The sequence below is a fragment of the Numenius arquata genome, chromosome 8, assembly GCF_964106895.1.
Source record: "Numenius arquata chromosome 8, bNumArq3.hap1.1, whole genome shotgun sequence".
NCBI classification, from domain to species: Eukaryota; Metazoa; Chordata; class Aves; order Charadriiformes; family Scolopacidae; genus Numenius; species Numenius arquata.
This window is the reverse complement of record NC_133583.1, coordinates 18,078,201-18,092,084: the sequence shown is the minus strand read 5'-3', so window position 1 is coordinate 18,092,084 and position 13,884 is coordinate 18,078,201. Positions and strand designations below refer to the sequence as shown.

General features: G+C 43.0%; 1 protein-coding gene across 1 annotated transcript in view; it reads right to left on the bottom strand.

Moving 5' to 3' along the window:
• Nucleotides 1–13,884, bottom strand: part of PRKCD (protein kinase C delta) — a 29,320-nt gene that overhangs the window by 4,276 nt on the left and 11,160 nt on the right. The window contains exons 4-13 of the mRNA XM_074152865.1: nt 8,090–8,246; nt 7,380–7,411; nt 6,641–6,726; nt 6,025–6,154; nt 5,313–5,413; nt 5,076–5,172; nt 3,544–3,677; nt 2,687–2,860; nt 2,062–2,153; nt 475–537 (exon numbers count right to left, since the gene is read on the bottom strand). Of these exons, the coding sequence (XP_074008966.1) occupies nt 475–537; nt 2,062–2,153; nt 2,687–2,860; nt 3,544–3,677; nt 5,076–5,172; nt 5,313–5,413; nt 6,025–6,154; nt 6,641–6,726; nt 7,380–7,411; nt 8,090–8,246 (1,066 nt within the window). The remainder of the gene's footprint in view (nt 1–474; nt 538–2,061; nt 2,154–2,686; nt 2,861–3,543; nt 3,678–5,075; nt 5,173–5,312; nt 5,414–6,024; nt 6,155–6,640; nt 6,727–7,379; nt 7,412–8,089; nt 8,247–13,884) is intronic.

The following is a 13,884-nucleotide window of genomic DNA, read 5'->3' as shown; positions in this document are numbered from 1 at the left end:
ACTACATTAAAATAATCTGATCTCTTGTAGCCTGGGTATTTAGCAGATGATCGGGATGTGGCTCCTGATGTTTCAACCTGGTGAGGCAGAGGCAGCAATATTGTGGTTTCCACGGAAGGCAAAAGCAGCCAGCTTCCACCTCGGTGGTCTTCACAAGGCCAGGAGGAATAGATAGCCCTAAGGACTCTTCTTCCTTGCCTCCAAAATAGACAGACTCACGATTTGAAGGCAGTTGTTTAAAAATAACTGAAACAAACCCGCTTTTGTGTAAGACAAATAACATTCCATCATTCTAGTTGCCAAGGAGAAGAACCACACAGCTACGGATTCATCTCAGGCACGTTAATGCCCTCGGAAGAGCATCAGGTCTCTGACTGACTGACAGCTTCTACTTGTTACATCAATCAGTAACTCAAAGATGCGTGAAGCGCTAAGACAATTCCCAGGTCCCAGGCTGGAGCTATTGGTACTCACCTGTAAATAATGCCTTTGCTGTGAAGAAACTGTAGCCCGCATAAAATTTCAGCTCCATAAAACCTGAAAAGAACAAAACATCTTTTAATCTGTCTTGCTCGGTTAAAATACAGTCCGTGCAGCTGGCCAAAAGAGCTGCCGTAAGCGTCTCTTTACGGAGTGAGAAGTACTATACGCTTTAGATCCATATATACTTGTGTTTCTATAGCTGGCTGCTGTAATCTGCAAATTGATCCCCACACCTGTAGTATCTAATGCCAAACAGCAGAGGGGACAAGACCGCAACTTGCCTTAATGCTTCGTTCCACTTCCATCAGGGAACGCTGGCCCTTTTCTACTCTTTAATAGTCTTCATATATTTTTAGTGATACGCACTTGCCTTTTGAAAGACAGTCACCGGGAGCCGAGTACTCGCAGGATGCTTCAGGAGGGACTGGGCACTAACGGCCGAGTTGGAAAAGGACCTCACCCCTCTCCCTCCACCTGCCCAGCTGCAGCAGAGACTGAAAAGTAGCATCACTTCAGGGGCATTCTCAAAAAAGGAGGTAATGACCCAGAGGATATGAAGGGAAATGCTAAAAGAATGCTTTCCCCTGCCCCCAAAACATATTAAAACCTTTTTTTTTTCTTTTTTCTTCTTTTCCAGTTGAACAGATATAAAACTATTTCCACTGACCCAAAATTTCGGGAGCAGGTACGGAGGCTGCCAGGAGGAGCTGCCAGATGCACAGGTGTTTGCTGGAATGCAGGGGAGCTGGAGGGGCTGTGTCCGGATTGTTGCTGGGAGAGTGGGAAGGAGCTCGCCCCTTTATTTATGCCAGACCCCTTGATCTGATCCCATCCAGTGTCCCTTGGAACAGCGCGTGGTGACACCAGCAATTTTCCAGTCTGGTTATAGACTAGCTCTGCGGCTCACGGGTAGCTCCACTACCCTGCGCTGTCATTTCTAAGGCCTTGGTACGCCCCTTCAAATGATACAATTAAAGACCTTGTGCTTTTGGGTGAGAGGGGTAGAAACTGACCTAAAACTAAAAAATTATGATAGGTAAAGTAATAATAATATTTTTGCATCTTTTACTTCAGCTCCAGTGATCTTTGAGCCGTAGGTAACCGACACAACTGCACTTGCTAAACAAAGTACTTACACCTTTTATTAGTACCTTGTGGAACGTGCAGGTTTTCCTTCTGTACTGTCACGTCAGGCTGGCAATGCCAGTAAATAACGTCATTGTTGGGGTTTCTCCCCATGCTGTTGTCCAATTTTTCCATCAAAATATTGTCCTAAGGGACACTGAAGCTGTACCATTTGTTTTTCACTGCTGGTTTGTATTGCCCTTTCCTTAGCCTCTCTAGGTACAAGCATCCCATGAAGTAAAACATCACATACATAAATTAAGAAGCCCTAACTGCACACAGCGTTAAATGAGCTTCTTCCTTGTATTAAACCAGTGCCCAGAAAGACCTTTGCAATCCTCAGCCACTGAAACTGGAGCGAAAGACTGCAGGTAAGCGGTGCAGAACTAGAAGCAGTAAAACCACAGAGACTGAAGTCATTCACGGAGGCGGGGACTGAAGGTGTGGACTTACGTTGCTCTGTAGAGATCGAAACGCCCCTTGTCTTGTATGTGGAACATCAGGTCTCCCCCGTTCAGGAATTCCATAACAAAGAACAGATGATCCTGTTTGCGAAGAACCAGAGAATGGAAAAATTACTAATGCTATTGCAACCACATACTGGGGACCAAGCAGCCACTTTCCTCCTCGCCTGAATATTTCTCTATTTCATGCACCCTTAAGAGAGTATGAGGCTCCCACAGATTTGAATAGTCTGGTCACGTACTGAAAAGCTGAATGGCTGATTTTGTATTCTATGGGATTCTAGACTTAATAAAAATATGTATTTAAACAGACTTACTGACTTCTGTGTCAGTCACCTTTTTTCCCCCCTCACTGAGGGTAGCTAAGATCAAGGATTTAAATTAAACTGCCTCTTTTTCCAGATTGTACAGACGTCTTTCTGATCTTATTCTGTTCTCATCCATGTATGCGGGGGTCACACTCATATTGACTTTCCACAAGGCCTGTGCACAGAGCACAAGAAAGGGAAATTTACTCCTTGCATCACTAAGTTACTTTCACGTGGCTGCTAGTGACAGCATCCCTTGAAAGGCTAAACCTGTTGCGTTGCTCTTCCCGTTGGGCTTTTTCTTACCTTTGTCTGAAACGTGCAGTAAAGATGCGTGAGAAAGGGATTTTCCCATGCAAGAGCGAGGACCCGCTTTTCCACCATGGTACATTCCACGTCATCATCAATGAGCACCACATCTTTTTTCAGAGCTTTGATAGCAAAGAATTCATTCTTCCCTTTCAGCTCAGCAAGCAGGACCTGCAAAAAAAAAAAAAAAAAAAAAAAAGGGATTACAGCACGGGTAAGAAAGACTGATGCTGATGGTATCAGTAAGGGAAAGTCGAAGGTGTTTATAGTGGGTGCAATGACAATTAAAAAGCATTTAAATGGGAAGGATGAGGTAGATTTGGGAAGTTGGTGGGCACAGAGATGAGGAGATGGGGCTCAGGGACCACCTAACACGGGCACAGCAGCTTCCAGGGCAGTTTTTCTGTCAGTGTCTCAAGCGTGTCTGAAGAGAAGACACATAAAGCCTCCTCCCTCGTTAAAGCCGTAGTTTCACAGAGAAGAAGGGACGGAGTCGGCGGAGGCTGTGCTGCTCCCGACACCTCCCCCTGCCGAAGCCTTATCAGGCTGTTGGTGTGGAGTATATCAGCACCAAATACCATTTTCAACCGTGGCGCATAAAGGGCAGTTCCTCTGCCTCGATACTAATTAACTGAAAAAATGTTGTGCGTTATCAATCACTTTTGAGTTTAGACAAGATTCAGGTGATGAATTTCTTGTGTCTTTGACAAAGACGGGTATATTCAACTCTGTCAAAAGATTATCTACCCCAGCGCCTGCAACAGTAAGACCCTTCTGGTGAATGGAAACAGCCCACCACGTTGTACAGACCAAGCAAAGCAGTCACCTTAAACTCCCTAAGTTTGTTAACGTACCTTTCCAAAGCTTCCTTTCCCTAGTACTTTATGGAAGACGAAGCTGTCTATGTTGAATTTCCTCCTGCTGGCAATTCGTGAGGCTGTCTTGGCTGTGCTTCCCTCCCAGAGCTTATCGTACTCGCTGCTATCTGCTAATCGAAACAGAGAGTTTAAAGTTCAGTATCTGCAGAAATAGTGCGTGACTCAGCTCGCCCACTAAGAAGTGCGTGCTGACACGCTATTGCAGCGCATCTGCTGCCGGAACGCTGGTGAATCTGAACGTAATGGTCAACTCCTGAAGTTTACAACAAAGTTTAAATGACACGAACATACTCGGTGGTGTTGGATTTGAATTGATCTGTAATTGTTTCTAACGCTGGGTTTAAGCAATACTTAGACACGACATTATGAAAATCCAAAGCCCCAACTTTCCCCTATGATACAGAGAGAAAAACGTACTTCACAAGGACTGCTTGTAAACTAATTATTTCTCTTCTGTTCACAGAACAGGCTCTCCCTCAGCCTAAGGAGAGAGGCTGTAAAAAGATCTGATTTATGCCCAAATGCTGGCTGAGAAGCATGATCATACAGGTTAATCCTGGTTATACCCTAAACTTAATAACTATTTTTTTTTGACCTTCACTGCACTAACAATAACCAGGAGATGATATTGTGGATACCTCACAAGCTGCCCGGCATCTGTGATAACCCCGGGAGGAACCACAGCAGCTACACCTTGATTTCGTATTGAACCAAACCACCTGTTCTGGCCAATCAGAACAAGTACAATAAGTAATATAAAAATAATTTTCTTACTCGGCATTTCAATAGGATTAGTTCAATGAATGGATGAATATATAAAATCCTGAACCACCCATTATCTCTTACTGAGCCTGGTGATTTCCATCTGGTAAAGAGTTACTTCTACTGTTGCATTTATTTTTGCATAAATCGTCATCGGTTAGCAGTTAGGAAAATAAGGCTTGTACAAAGCTGGAGCTCTTTAACAATAGTAAAAAAACTCCAAACAACAAAACCTTACTCTGAACCTGTACAGATAGAATTCCAGGTGTGACTTTGACTTAAACTATTTCAGCCATTTAATCTCAAGTAGTATTTTGGCTACTTACATCCTAAAATAGATAGCGCTTGTCATCGGTTCCTAATGGTTTGTGAACAAATCAAAGTAATTAACAACGTGCATGACGTTTCAGTGACAGGAGGGAGGGAAGCGTGTTGTAGACGCGTGTCTGGTCAGGGAAGCATCCCCCAGTTCCATCACGGGGAACCGCGCGGCAGCGAGTAAAGCATTTTGCAGGAGGGTGGATGTGCTTATGGACTCAAAATTACAGGGATTTGTCAAAAGTTAATCTAAGCGTTTTGTGTGGCTGGAGAAGGTAAAAAGAAATATATGCTTTTTTTTTTTTAACACTGTTTATTAAAAACAATAGTTGTCTAACATAAGGCAAGAACAAATAACTACTTAAATTGTTAAATTTGTGTCGTCTGGTAGGTAAATAGCTAAATTAAAATCTTGTAGCTTTTCTCACCTGTTGTATCTCCCCCTGGACCTCTAGGCTTCTTATCAAAATCTTGATAAATACCAACACTTTCTACAGATCCAGAATCGGACCTTCGTGTAGATTTCTGAGGAGGAAGGGAACATTTGAAATTACGTTTGTGTTATTACTTTAGAAATACTTATAACAATAGGTGTTAAATATAACACGATGGCAGTATGAACTTTTCTCTTTTATTATTAACTCCAGTACTTATCTTGAGCATACCTGGCTAACTTGATTTAAAGCTTCAGCGAGCAACTTCTGGTTTATTCCACATAAGTTTGCCACCTTCTTCTGGCATTTGTGATGTACATTCATCCCACATTCTAAAAGAAACGCAAGGATGGTTATAAAAGCACCAGGAAAATACTCTCTGACATTACATCAAAAAGGGCTGTTTCTCTGTGCAGTTCAGAAACCTCGTTATAAAACCAGATTGGACACGGATCTATCATTGTTAATAAAATTACAGTTTTAATCTTTAACTCAATTGAGGCTACAAAAATCGTTCAAAAGGGGAAAAATCCAATCGTTATTACTTTATTCTCAAAATGTGTTACAAGAAAGATCATCTTGCCTTTTTGTGGGAGAATTATAGAACAGTATTTACAGTAAACACTTTCAACACGCTTTTAGGCGCTACCTTGAGTCAGACTCGCCAAATTTCAGCTATTCCCAAAGTAGTAATTTTGATTATACTCGAGATTACTCCTCCGCAGCACATTCCCTGACGCCGTGAGAAGCTCGCCTCGGCTGAGCTGTCACACGAGCCAAGTCTCTCTCGAGTACAAAAGCTTTTTCAACCACGCGCGGACGAGATGAAGCCCGTTCTGTGTAGCACAAATCTAGAGTGTGTAGCGACAGCTAATCTCTACTGGGGGTGGGAACGCTGGAAAAGCATGGAGAGGTCCCAGCCGCCCTCCCGCCTCCTCCGTACCTTCACACTTGAGGCCTTGTTTGACCAGCCCCCAGAGCAGGCTGCCGCAGTGGTCGCAGAAGGTAGGGCTCATGTAGTTGTAAACTTTGAAGCGGTGAGGCATGTCTATGTTGAAACGTTCCTTCTGAAACTGAGGACAGGCAGAGGGGTGAGGAGCTCTACCCAAATCGGGCCCAGCTTCTGACAGAAAAAGGCTTGGATATTACAAAGCTACGACAATTTTTTCTGGAATACCCCAAGTCTTAGCATCTGGCAGGGAAAGAAGGCCAGGCTGGATGGGGCTTTGAGCAACCTGCTCTAGTGGAGGTGTCCCTGCCCATGGCAGGGGGGTTGGAACTGGATGATCTTTAAGGTCCCTTCCAACTCTAACCATTCTATGATCCTATGAATCTGCCCATCCAGTCCTACCCACCCCCTCGCGGGGCTTATAACTGCTTTTCTTGCTTTAAAGTTTCATCCACTACACATTACATATAACCTTCAGGAGAAGACAGTAACTCGGGTTGTAGAGCCAAGCGCCTCCCAAACGGACCCAGCCTTTTCCATACAAGGTTCTGTTAAATCAGGAGTGTTTAATTACATAATTACACTCTAAAAATACCGTTCCAGCTCTTACCATTGTGTCCCTGCTGTTGGCGGCAGTACCAGTACACCTCCCGATGATTTTATCAATACATTTCTTATGAATAGCAGCGTTGCATTCTTCACGACATGCACAAGAAAAAAAAAAAGGATTCCTTCAGATAACGAGTACACGGGATGAGGCGTTCACATTTCACAGCGCCATGTGAAAACACACATGCGCCTTTACATCATACTCTATGCACCAAAAAACCTTTCTTTTCAATCAAGATGATGAACTTAGAGCAGCTGCCCCCCATTTTCTTTTCACATGACCTCTATCAAATGCCACCGGCATTTGATAACACAGGGATAATATTTTGCTTTTCAGTTTTACCCTTTGATGTCTCCCCTACTGTTGTTTCGAGCAACGCACAGAGATCTATGCTAAGTCAAAAGTGCTTTTCAGTTCAGCTGTAAAACCCACCAACGGTTGTAATTCATTTTAGAAAAGGTTTCATAAAAACTGCTCTCATAAATGAGTGCAACTTTTCAACCGCATCACGCGCTAATGAGAAAAATAGCCACGTCTAAATCTTCATACTAAAAACTTAGGTAGGAATCATCATTAGACAGCCTTAGGTTATCGTGCAAGAGGCAGGTTTAATATCTACTACTACCTATGGTGATGCTGCACTGTGCCATAAACGTTTTCACAAGATTTTTCAACAGTAACTATTAAATCTAGAGGTTAATGCGGGAAGTAGGAGAAGAAAAAAGCAAAATTAACTTACGCCTACATTTGTATCCCTGCTTGTTGAGTCCCCTGAAAAATAAATGATAAAGAAGGAAATCATGAAAGCATATATTTGCTGGAATAAAAGGTAGTTTTTGTTTGGTGTTTTTTTTTTTATTATTTTTTATTTTTACCATATCAACCAATCAATACTTTGCATATGGGAATATTTTTTCCAATTAAAAAACTGGTCTAACTTCTGCTATTCAGAATCCTCTCCTAGGAAGGCAGGTTTACAAGATAAGGTAGCGTGTTTCCACAGACCAGCAAATTAGGAGGGAAACCCAGAAAAATCAAGGTTTCAATCACATGGGAAATCTCCTGATCTGACTTAATATGAAAATGGCTTTACTATGAAAGAGATCCAGCTTTTTGCCCTCGATGGGTCTTTACTCTGTAATCAGCCACTTCACATCTCAAAGCCTGAGCACTATTTTCTCAGATCCACCCATCTCACCCTCTTATGAAAGTGCTGCTGTTGATCAACAACCAGATCTCATTTGATGCTGATGAAATTTTTGCCAATTATTTCAGTGGTAAAAATGTTCAAGTTCTATTTTTTTAGCGTGAAAGAGACAACAATAAATATATTATTTGCATTTCCCAACACATGAATTTATATGCCATGTTTTGCCTCAATATACCTGAAGGGAATGTTGCAATTATTCAGCCTTTGAGGATGGGGGAAGCTTAATGTTTCCTTCTTACCATACGAAGTCTTTGCAGACAGAGCAAAATGTAGGTTGTCCAAAGAAGGTAGCGATAAATTCATGATTTTTGATGTAGTGGATTTTGGCTTGCTTGATAGCTCCTCTCCTGTTCATAGTTACTGTCCCCTCTTCTTCCCTCATTGACTGTTTGCAATCTAAGGGGGAGACAAGAAGACATACTTTTAATACTTTAAGGTATTACAAACATGAATATTTATTTCTCCAAAATATTCAGTTTAGCTTTCTGCTGCAGACTTGTGTTTCTATTTACTTTACACCTGCATTCTGCAGACTTTCAGTCCCACAAGTGTGGAAGACACACACTCACTGCTTCCTAAGGCGTCTCTGTGCTGTTTGCAAGCGCTTCCCTCTCCTGCTCGTTCGGAAAAAAACCTTCAGCAAATGAGCCGAGAGGAAGCAGCAGGAACGGAGCACAGTCTTGCTAGAGAAATTACACACACAGTTGTTTCTTCAAAAAAATATAAGCTCCTATATATTATGTGATTTATGTGCAAGAGGAATAAATGTTTTATTGGAAGCAGAAGGGTCTTCTCCTTCAGCAGAAGCCTTTTCATGGTGCTGCTCCGTGTGTCCTGCTGAACCAGGACTACAGCAGAAACGCAAGTGAAGCGCTGCAGGACCTCCCAATTCACCACTGGACTGTTCTACTGTTAGATGGGTTTCTCCCAGCCTCCAGGATCATTAAGCAGTGAGGACAAATCAGACTTTCAATTAGACATTTCCATTATGCTATCTCATAACGCTGATGTTATAGCTGTCAACATGTCCCAGTCTCATCCCTCTCCCCTCCAACCCCCAATGGGGTAACAGTATATAGTGCTATATAATACTATGGCAGTCATAGTACATACTGTGTATATACTGTAGCATCTAATACTATATATGCAGTAATTACATCTAGTATTAGACAAGAAATAAAACAACAAAAGAATTCTCAGGCTCTGAGTCCAGCTGGCTCACACAGGTCCCTCGTTACAGGTTACAGTTATTTCCACTCATTTCCAAGGAAATGTCTCAGTTTCTTTTACAAAAATGAGCCTCTTGCATCACAATCTTTCAGCCACAACTCAGACTATATAGTCTTACTTACACATTTTGAAAATAACAGGAAGAGTTTGTAACAGAGGCAAGCCCATGAAGGTGTATCAAAAGAGACTAAGTGATAATTTAACCCTAGGACACGTCTCTTGTCAATCGAGAGGAGCTGTTGAGGGACAATCCCATCCAGCAGGAAAAGACAGAGGCTTGAATCAGCAGCTGGGAGCTGATCCATTGCTGAACCACATTGGCTCCAGCCAACAGCTTGTGGGAGAAATGTGGACACGGTTCACGGGCTGAAAGTGCTGCAAAGTTGAGGGTAAGAGGCGATTGCCGTTTGCAGGTGGGAGCTGCTACAACAGCGGAGTAAGGGAAAAGCCAGAAGAGCATTTTTCCCATTGTCAGTACAATCGGTTTTTATTTGCTCCATTGCATTGCTGCCTTTCAGCAGTATCAGTGGGAGCTTTGCTTTTTATACCGATAGGAAGAGATTTGTTTCCTTTGCCAAGTCGCGCTGACCGCGACGCCCGAGCTTGCTGCAGTCACGCAGGAACCCTCCTGTTCTTGGTCTAGCCGCGCTCGGTTTCTGTCATTTTCTTACCTGGCTGCCACCACTGCTGTTCCAACAGACCACTGGACCTGGGACACAATCTATCATTTGATACCGTTTTGAGTGTCATGAACCAATTTATCAGCCACAGCCAGCAGCAGGCAGACTGCAGCGGCAGGTACCGTCTTAGAACAGGACGGACAACGTCAGCTCAGAGATTAAGGAAAGATTAAGCACAATGATGAAAAGAAAGATCAGAAAAGGTCCCTGGTTTTTGCCACTAGGTATTAATGCACTTTTCTGAGAAACTGGCCGTCTGGTTCAGAGAAAAACCCATCCTGCCTCCCCCTGAGAAGCGCTCAGGAGGTGCACTGGGACAGCCTGGCACTACGCACGCCTCCCAGTTACCTCCTCCCCTCCAGGAACAGGATTCATCTCTGCTGCTCAGAACAGGCTACTGAGTTCACCCAAGGAAAACTCCCCATCAGCTGCGTGTCCAAGTCCGCAAACAGCACTATCTGCATTTAATCCTGCTGAGCAAACACACGGACCTCACCCGCTGGTCCTCAGGTGCTTCAGGGAAACCACAGAGGGGAAGGTGCGTGTGAGGAAAACACAGCAGCTGAGGGGCAGCAATGCCTCGGACTGTCTGCTGCACCAAAAGGATATCTTCATTAGGGTGATTTAATCAGCAACAAAACAGAGAAAGGTGTGTTGCTTTATGCTGTGTGTTCTGAGGAGATAGCCTCTGACGGAGCAGATTAAGGGACAAAAGCCTCCCTAAGGTCTGTAACACAAGCAAACCCAGTGTTTAGTGAGGAACTAACAGGATTCACAAAGCGAATGGGACACAGCTTCTCCTCGTGCCGAAATACTTGTAGCAATTCAGTATTGCTGGTGTTGCGTGCAAAATTACCTGACAAAACTTCATCAGGATATGGGAAACTGTGGTGTTTTCTCCCTGTCTGGAACACTGACATCGATCTTAACAGAAATATGTGAGACTGGCATCTATTTTTCGAGAGGGTAATTAATAACTAATTACTTAGTTTGTACAAATTAAAAAAAAAAAAAGACAAAAAGAAAAAAAAAAAAATACACTTTCCTTAAACATTCTATGAAGAATCCTTGAGCACAGCAAAACTTTAAAATCTGCATGTGAGAACACAGTCTTCACAACCAGCTGCCTTATTAAATATCTTTGCAAAAACCAACCAACATATCAAAGTATATCTGAAAACATTTTTGTATGCTTCAGAAGAAGCCGAGAGGTTTGGGAGCAGCTCGAAGTCAAGTGCACCTGAAGCTGAGATGGCTCTGAAATGATAGCGTAGTTCATTTCATTTTATTACGGGTGTGTTCAACAAGTTATCTTTAATGTGTATATTACCTTTAATGTGTATTGCTCCAGAAGTTCAGCCAACCACGGACTCAACTGGGGAATAAAGGCGTTCTTTCAAAGATGCAGAAAGAACTAACAATTGCAAGGAAGTAAACACCCCAACAACTGTACGGATGCAGGGTGGAGATGGGGGAGGAGGAAGAAACACAAAGGGAAAGCCTTTGCTTCCCCCTCCAAGCAAGTCAGGATTTCCACGGATGGAAGGCTGGTCCTGGGCTGGCACATGGTCAGAAACAGTCATGTACAAAACAGCTGAATCAGCAACTAGTATCCAGGTGACCTCTGTGGCCTGGACCTGAAATGAATCATTTTGGACTCAGCACACACCATTAAACATAATCTATTTCCTCTATCGAGAGCCGTGGTTAATATTTATCACTGACACACTGTTCATGTCTTTCAAGGTCCCTTCTCAAAACTTGCAGCTGATCTGACAGAAGCACCCACAACTCCTCCGTGCCGTATATTCATTAAGAAACCATTAATCACGGCTGTGAATTGACAGTACAGCTCTCCAGAAGTGCTGTAAACGTACCACTGTATACACTATTTAACTGCAGCGCCGGTCCTTCTGAATATTTCAGAGTCCTTACAGCCACTAACATAACACGCCACCCACAGTCTGGAAAACATTTGCTAAAACAATATTGCTACGACTCTGCTGAACTGTAATAAACCTCAAGGTGAGATGTCAAATTGGCTCAAATGAACCTCAACAGTTCAAGGACAAAAGCAAACAACCTCCAGAATAGCTCTACCAGACTTTTTTTAAAAGAAAGGATGGAAAAAATATTTACCATCTTCATTTTTCATTTTAACTCGCTCATTTCACACTTCTGTTTGTGAAGAGATGAAAGATAACAGCGCTACTGTCAGAAACCCAGAACCAGGATTTCACTTCAAACAGGGACAGGCAAAACATTTTCTGAGCCAACTGGCTGCTCAAGTTGAGATTTGCCTGAAACTTTATATTTTATTATAAAAAACTACTAATATTTCTGTTCAGTGTCCCCTTTTGCTGTTCTACTGCCTTGTGCTTGGCTTTGTTTGAAAGTTAAGTGTGCCTTCAGGTCAAGAAAAATATTAATCTCAGAAAGCAATCATTAAAAAGGAAAGCTTGTTCCTCACAAAGGAGACTTTCCTGGTATGAACTATCTCAGAGGAAAACTGCTCTTTAGCCTGGCCCTAGAGAGGATTCCTTCACAGATCATCTGTACAAAAAAACCAAACCAAAACCAAACCAAAACCCCCACCCACAAACATTTACAGAAATACAGGTTTCCCAAAAGTCTGCATTTCTGTGACATGAACTTGCTATGCTAAATCATTTTGGGGTTTGTGATCATCGCAACATTTCATTTACAGGCAGAGTATTAGTATTGCTATGTATTTCTCTATTTTTATTTTTTTTTAACTATCTCCACCATCCTCGGTACTTGTGGATTCTACGCTGCTGACAGTTAAGCAGCAATACCAATAATCTGCTATTGTACAAGCCAATACTATTTGCTCTCAAAGCTGGCACATAATTGCAAACTACCTGTCTCGTCCCCAAGCGGTTACACTAGAAGCTTTAGCACGAGTGGTCAAAAGCGGTGTTACAAACTCTTAGTAGCACCCTTATAGAAGAGGTATGTATACTGTATGTCACAGTGCCTGCATTTCTACTGTAAGAAAAGCTACTGGTATCATAGAATCATAGAATGGTTAGAGTTGGAAGGGACCTTAAAGATCATCCAGTTCCACCCCCCCTGCCATGGGCAGGGACACCTCCACTAGAGCAGGTTGCTCCAAGCCCCGTCCAGCCTGGCCTTAAACACTTCCAGGGATGGGGCATCCACAACCTCCCTGGGCAACCTGTTCCAGTGCCTCACCACCCTCACAGGAAAGAATTTCTTTCTGGTGTCTAATCTAAATCTCCCCTCTCCCAATTTAAAACCGTTACCCCTCGTCCTGTCACGTATGTTGTGCTCTGTTCTGTGCAGAAACCAGGACACCCACGGGACACGGGCTTCTTGCCTTCTCTAAATAAATGAATGAAGTCCTGCCTCAGCCACGGAGCCAGCATCTCCTCCTGTTCCACTGACGCTCCGCAGGGCGCCGAGCCGGGCTGCTCCGCAGCCACTTTCAGCGTGTCTCCACTGAACTAGGTCTTTCATTGGCATTAATGAAGTCAGAGGTCTTTTAGAAAAAAGTGCTAAAACAAAAACACCAGAGTTTTAACAAGCCCTGCTTTTCAATCCAGGAGGGGGAAAAAAAACCAAACCGAACTAAACCCCACGTGCACACTGCAGGCTTTGTGGGGCTCGCACCATCTGCGGAGCCGCTGCGCTGACACAGCCCGTGCCCAGCTGCACACCGAGCTGCTGCCGAACATTTCAGCGGGTGTTTTGGTTCACACTTCTGCACAGATACCCCCTATCTCAGTCGCTGTGGTAAAACAGAGAATAAACTGGAAAAGGAGTCTTCTCTTTTCTTTCTTTTTTTTTTTTTTTTTAAAAATTACAAAGGCAAAGTAAAACCAGCCTTTAAAAATGCAGCATCTGAGCCCAATTTCTTGTGAATGTATAAACTATATCAAATTTTCTCTGCTCTACACATTAGCTACCTTACCAGCCAAATACACTGCCAACTTTGTGTTTATGAAATTACCACAATGTTTTTATTAAATTCATGTAATCATACTTCCAGATGCAGATTAAAGCAGATGCTAGGTGCCACTGAATAACTACCACATCTGCCAAATTTCTAGAAATAGTGTTTTCTCAGTTAAATGATTAAA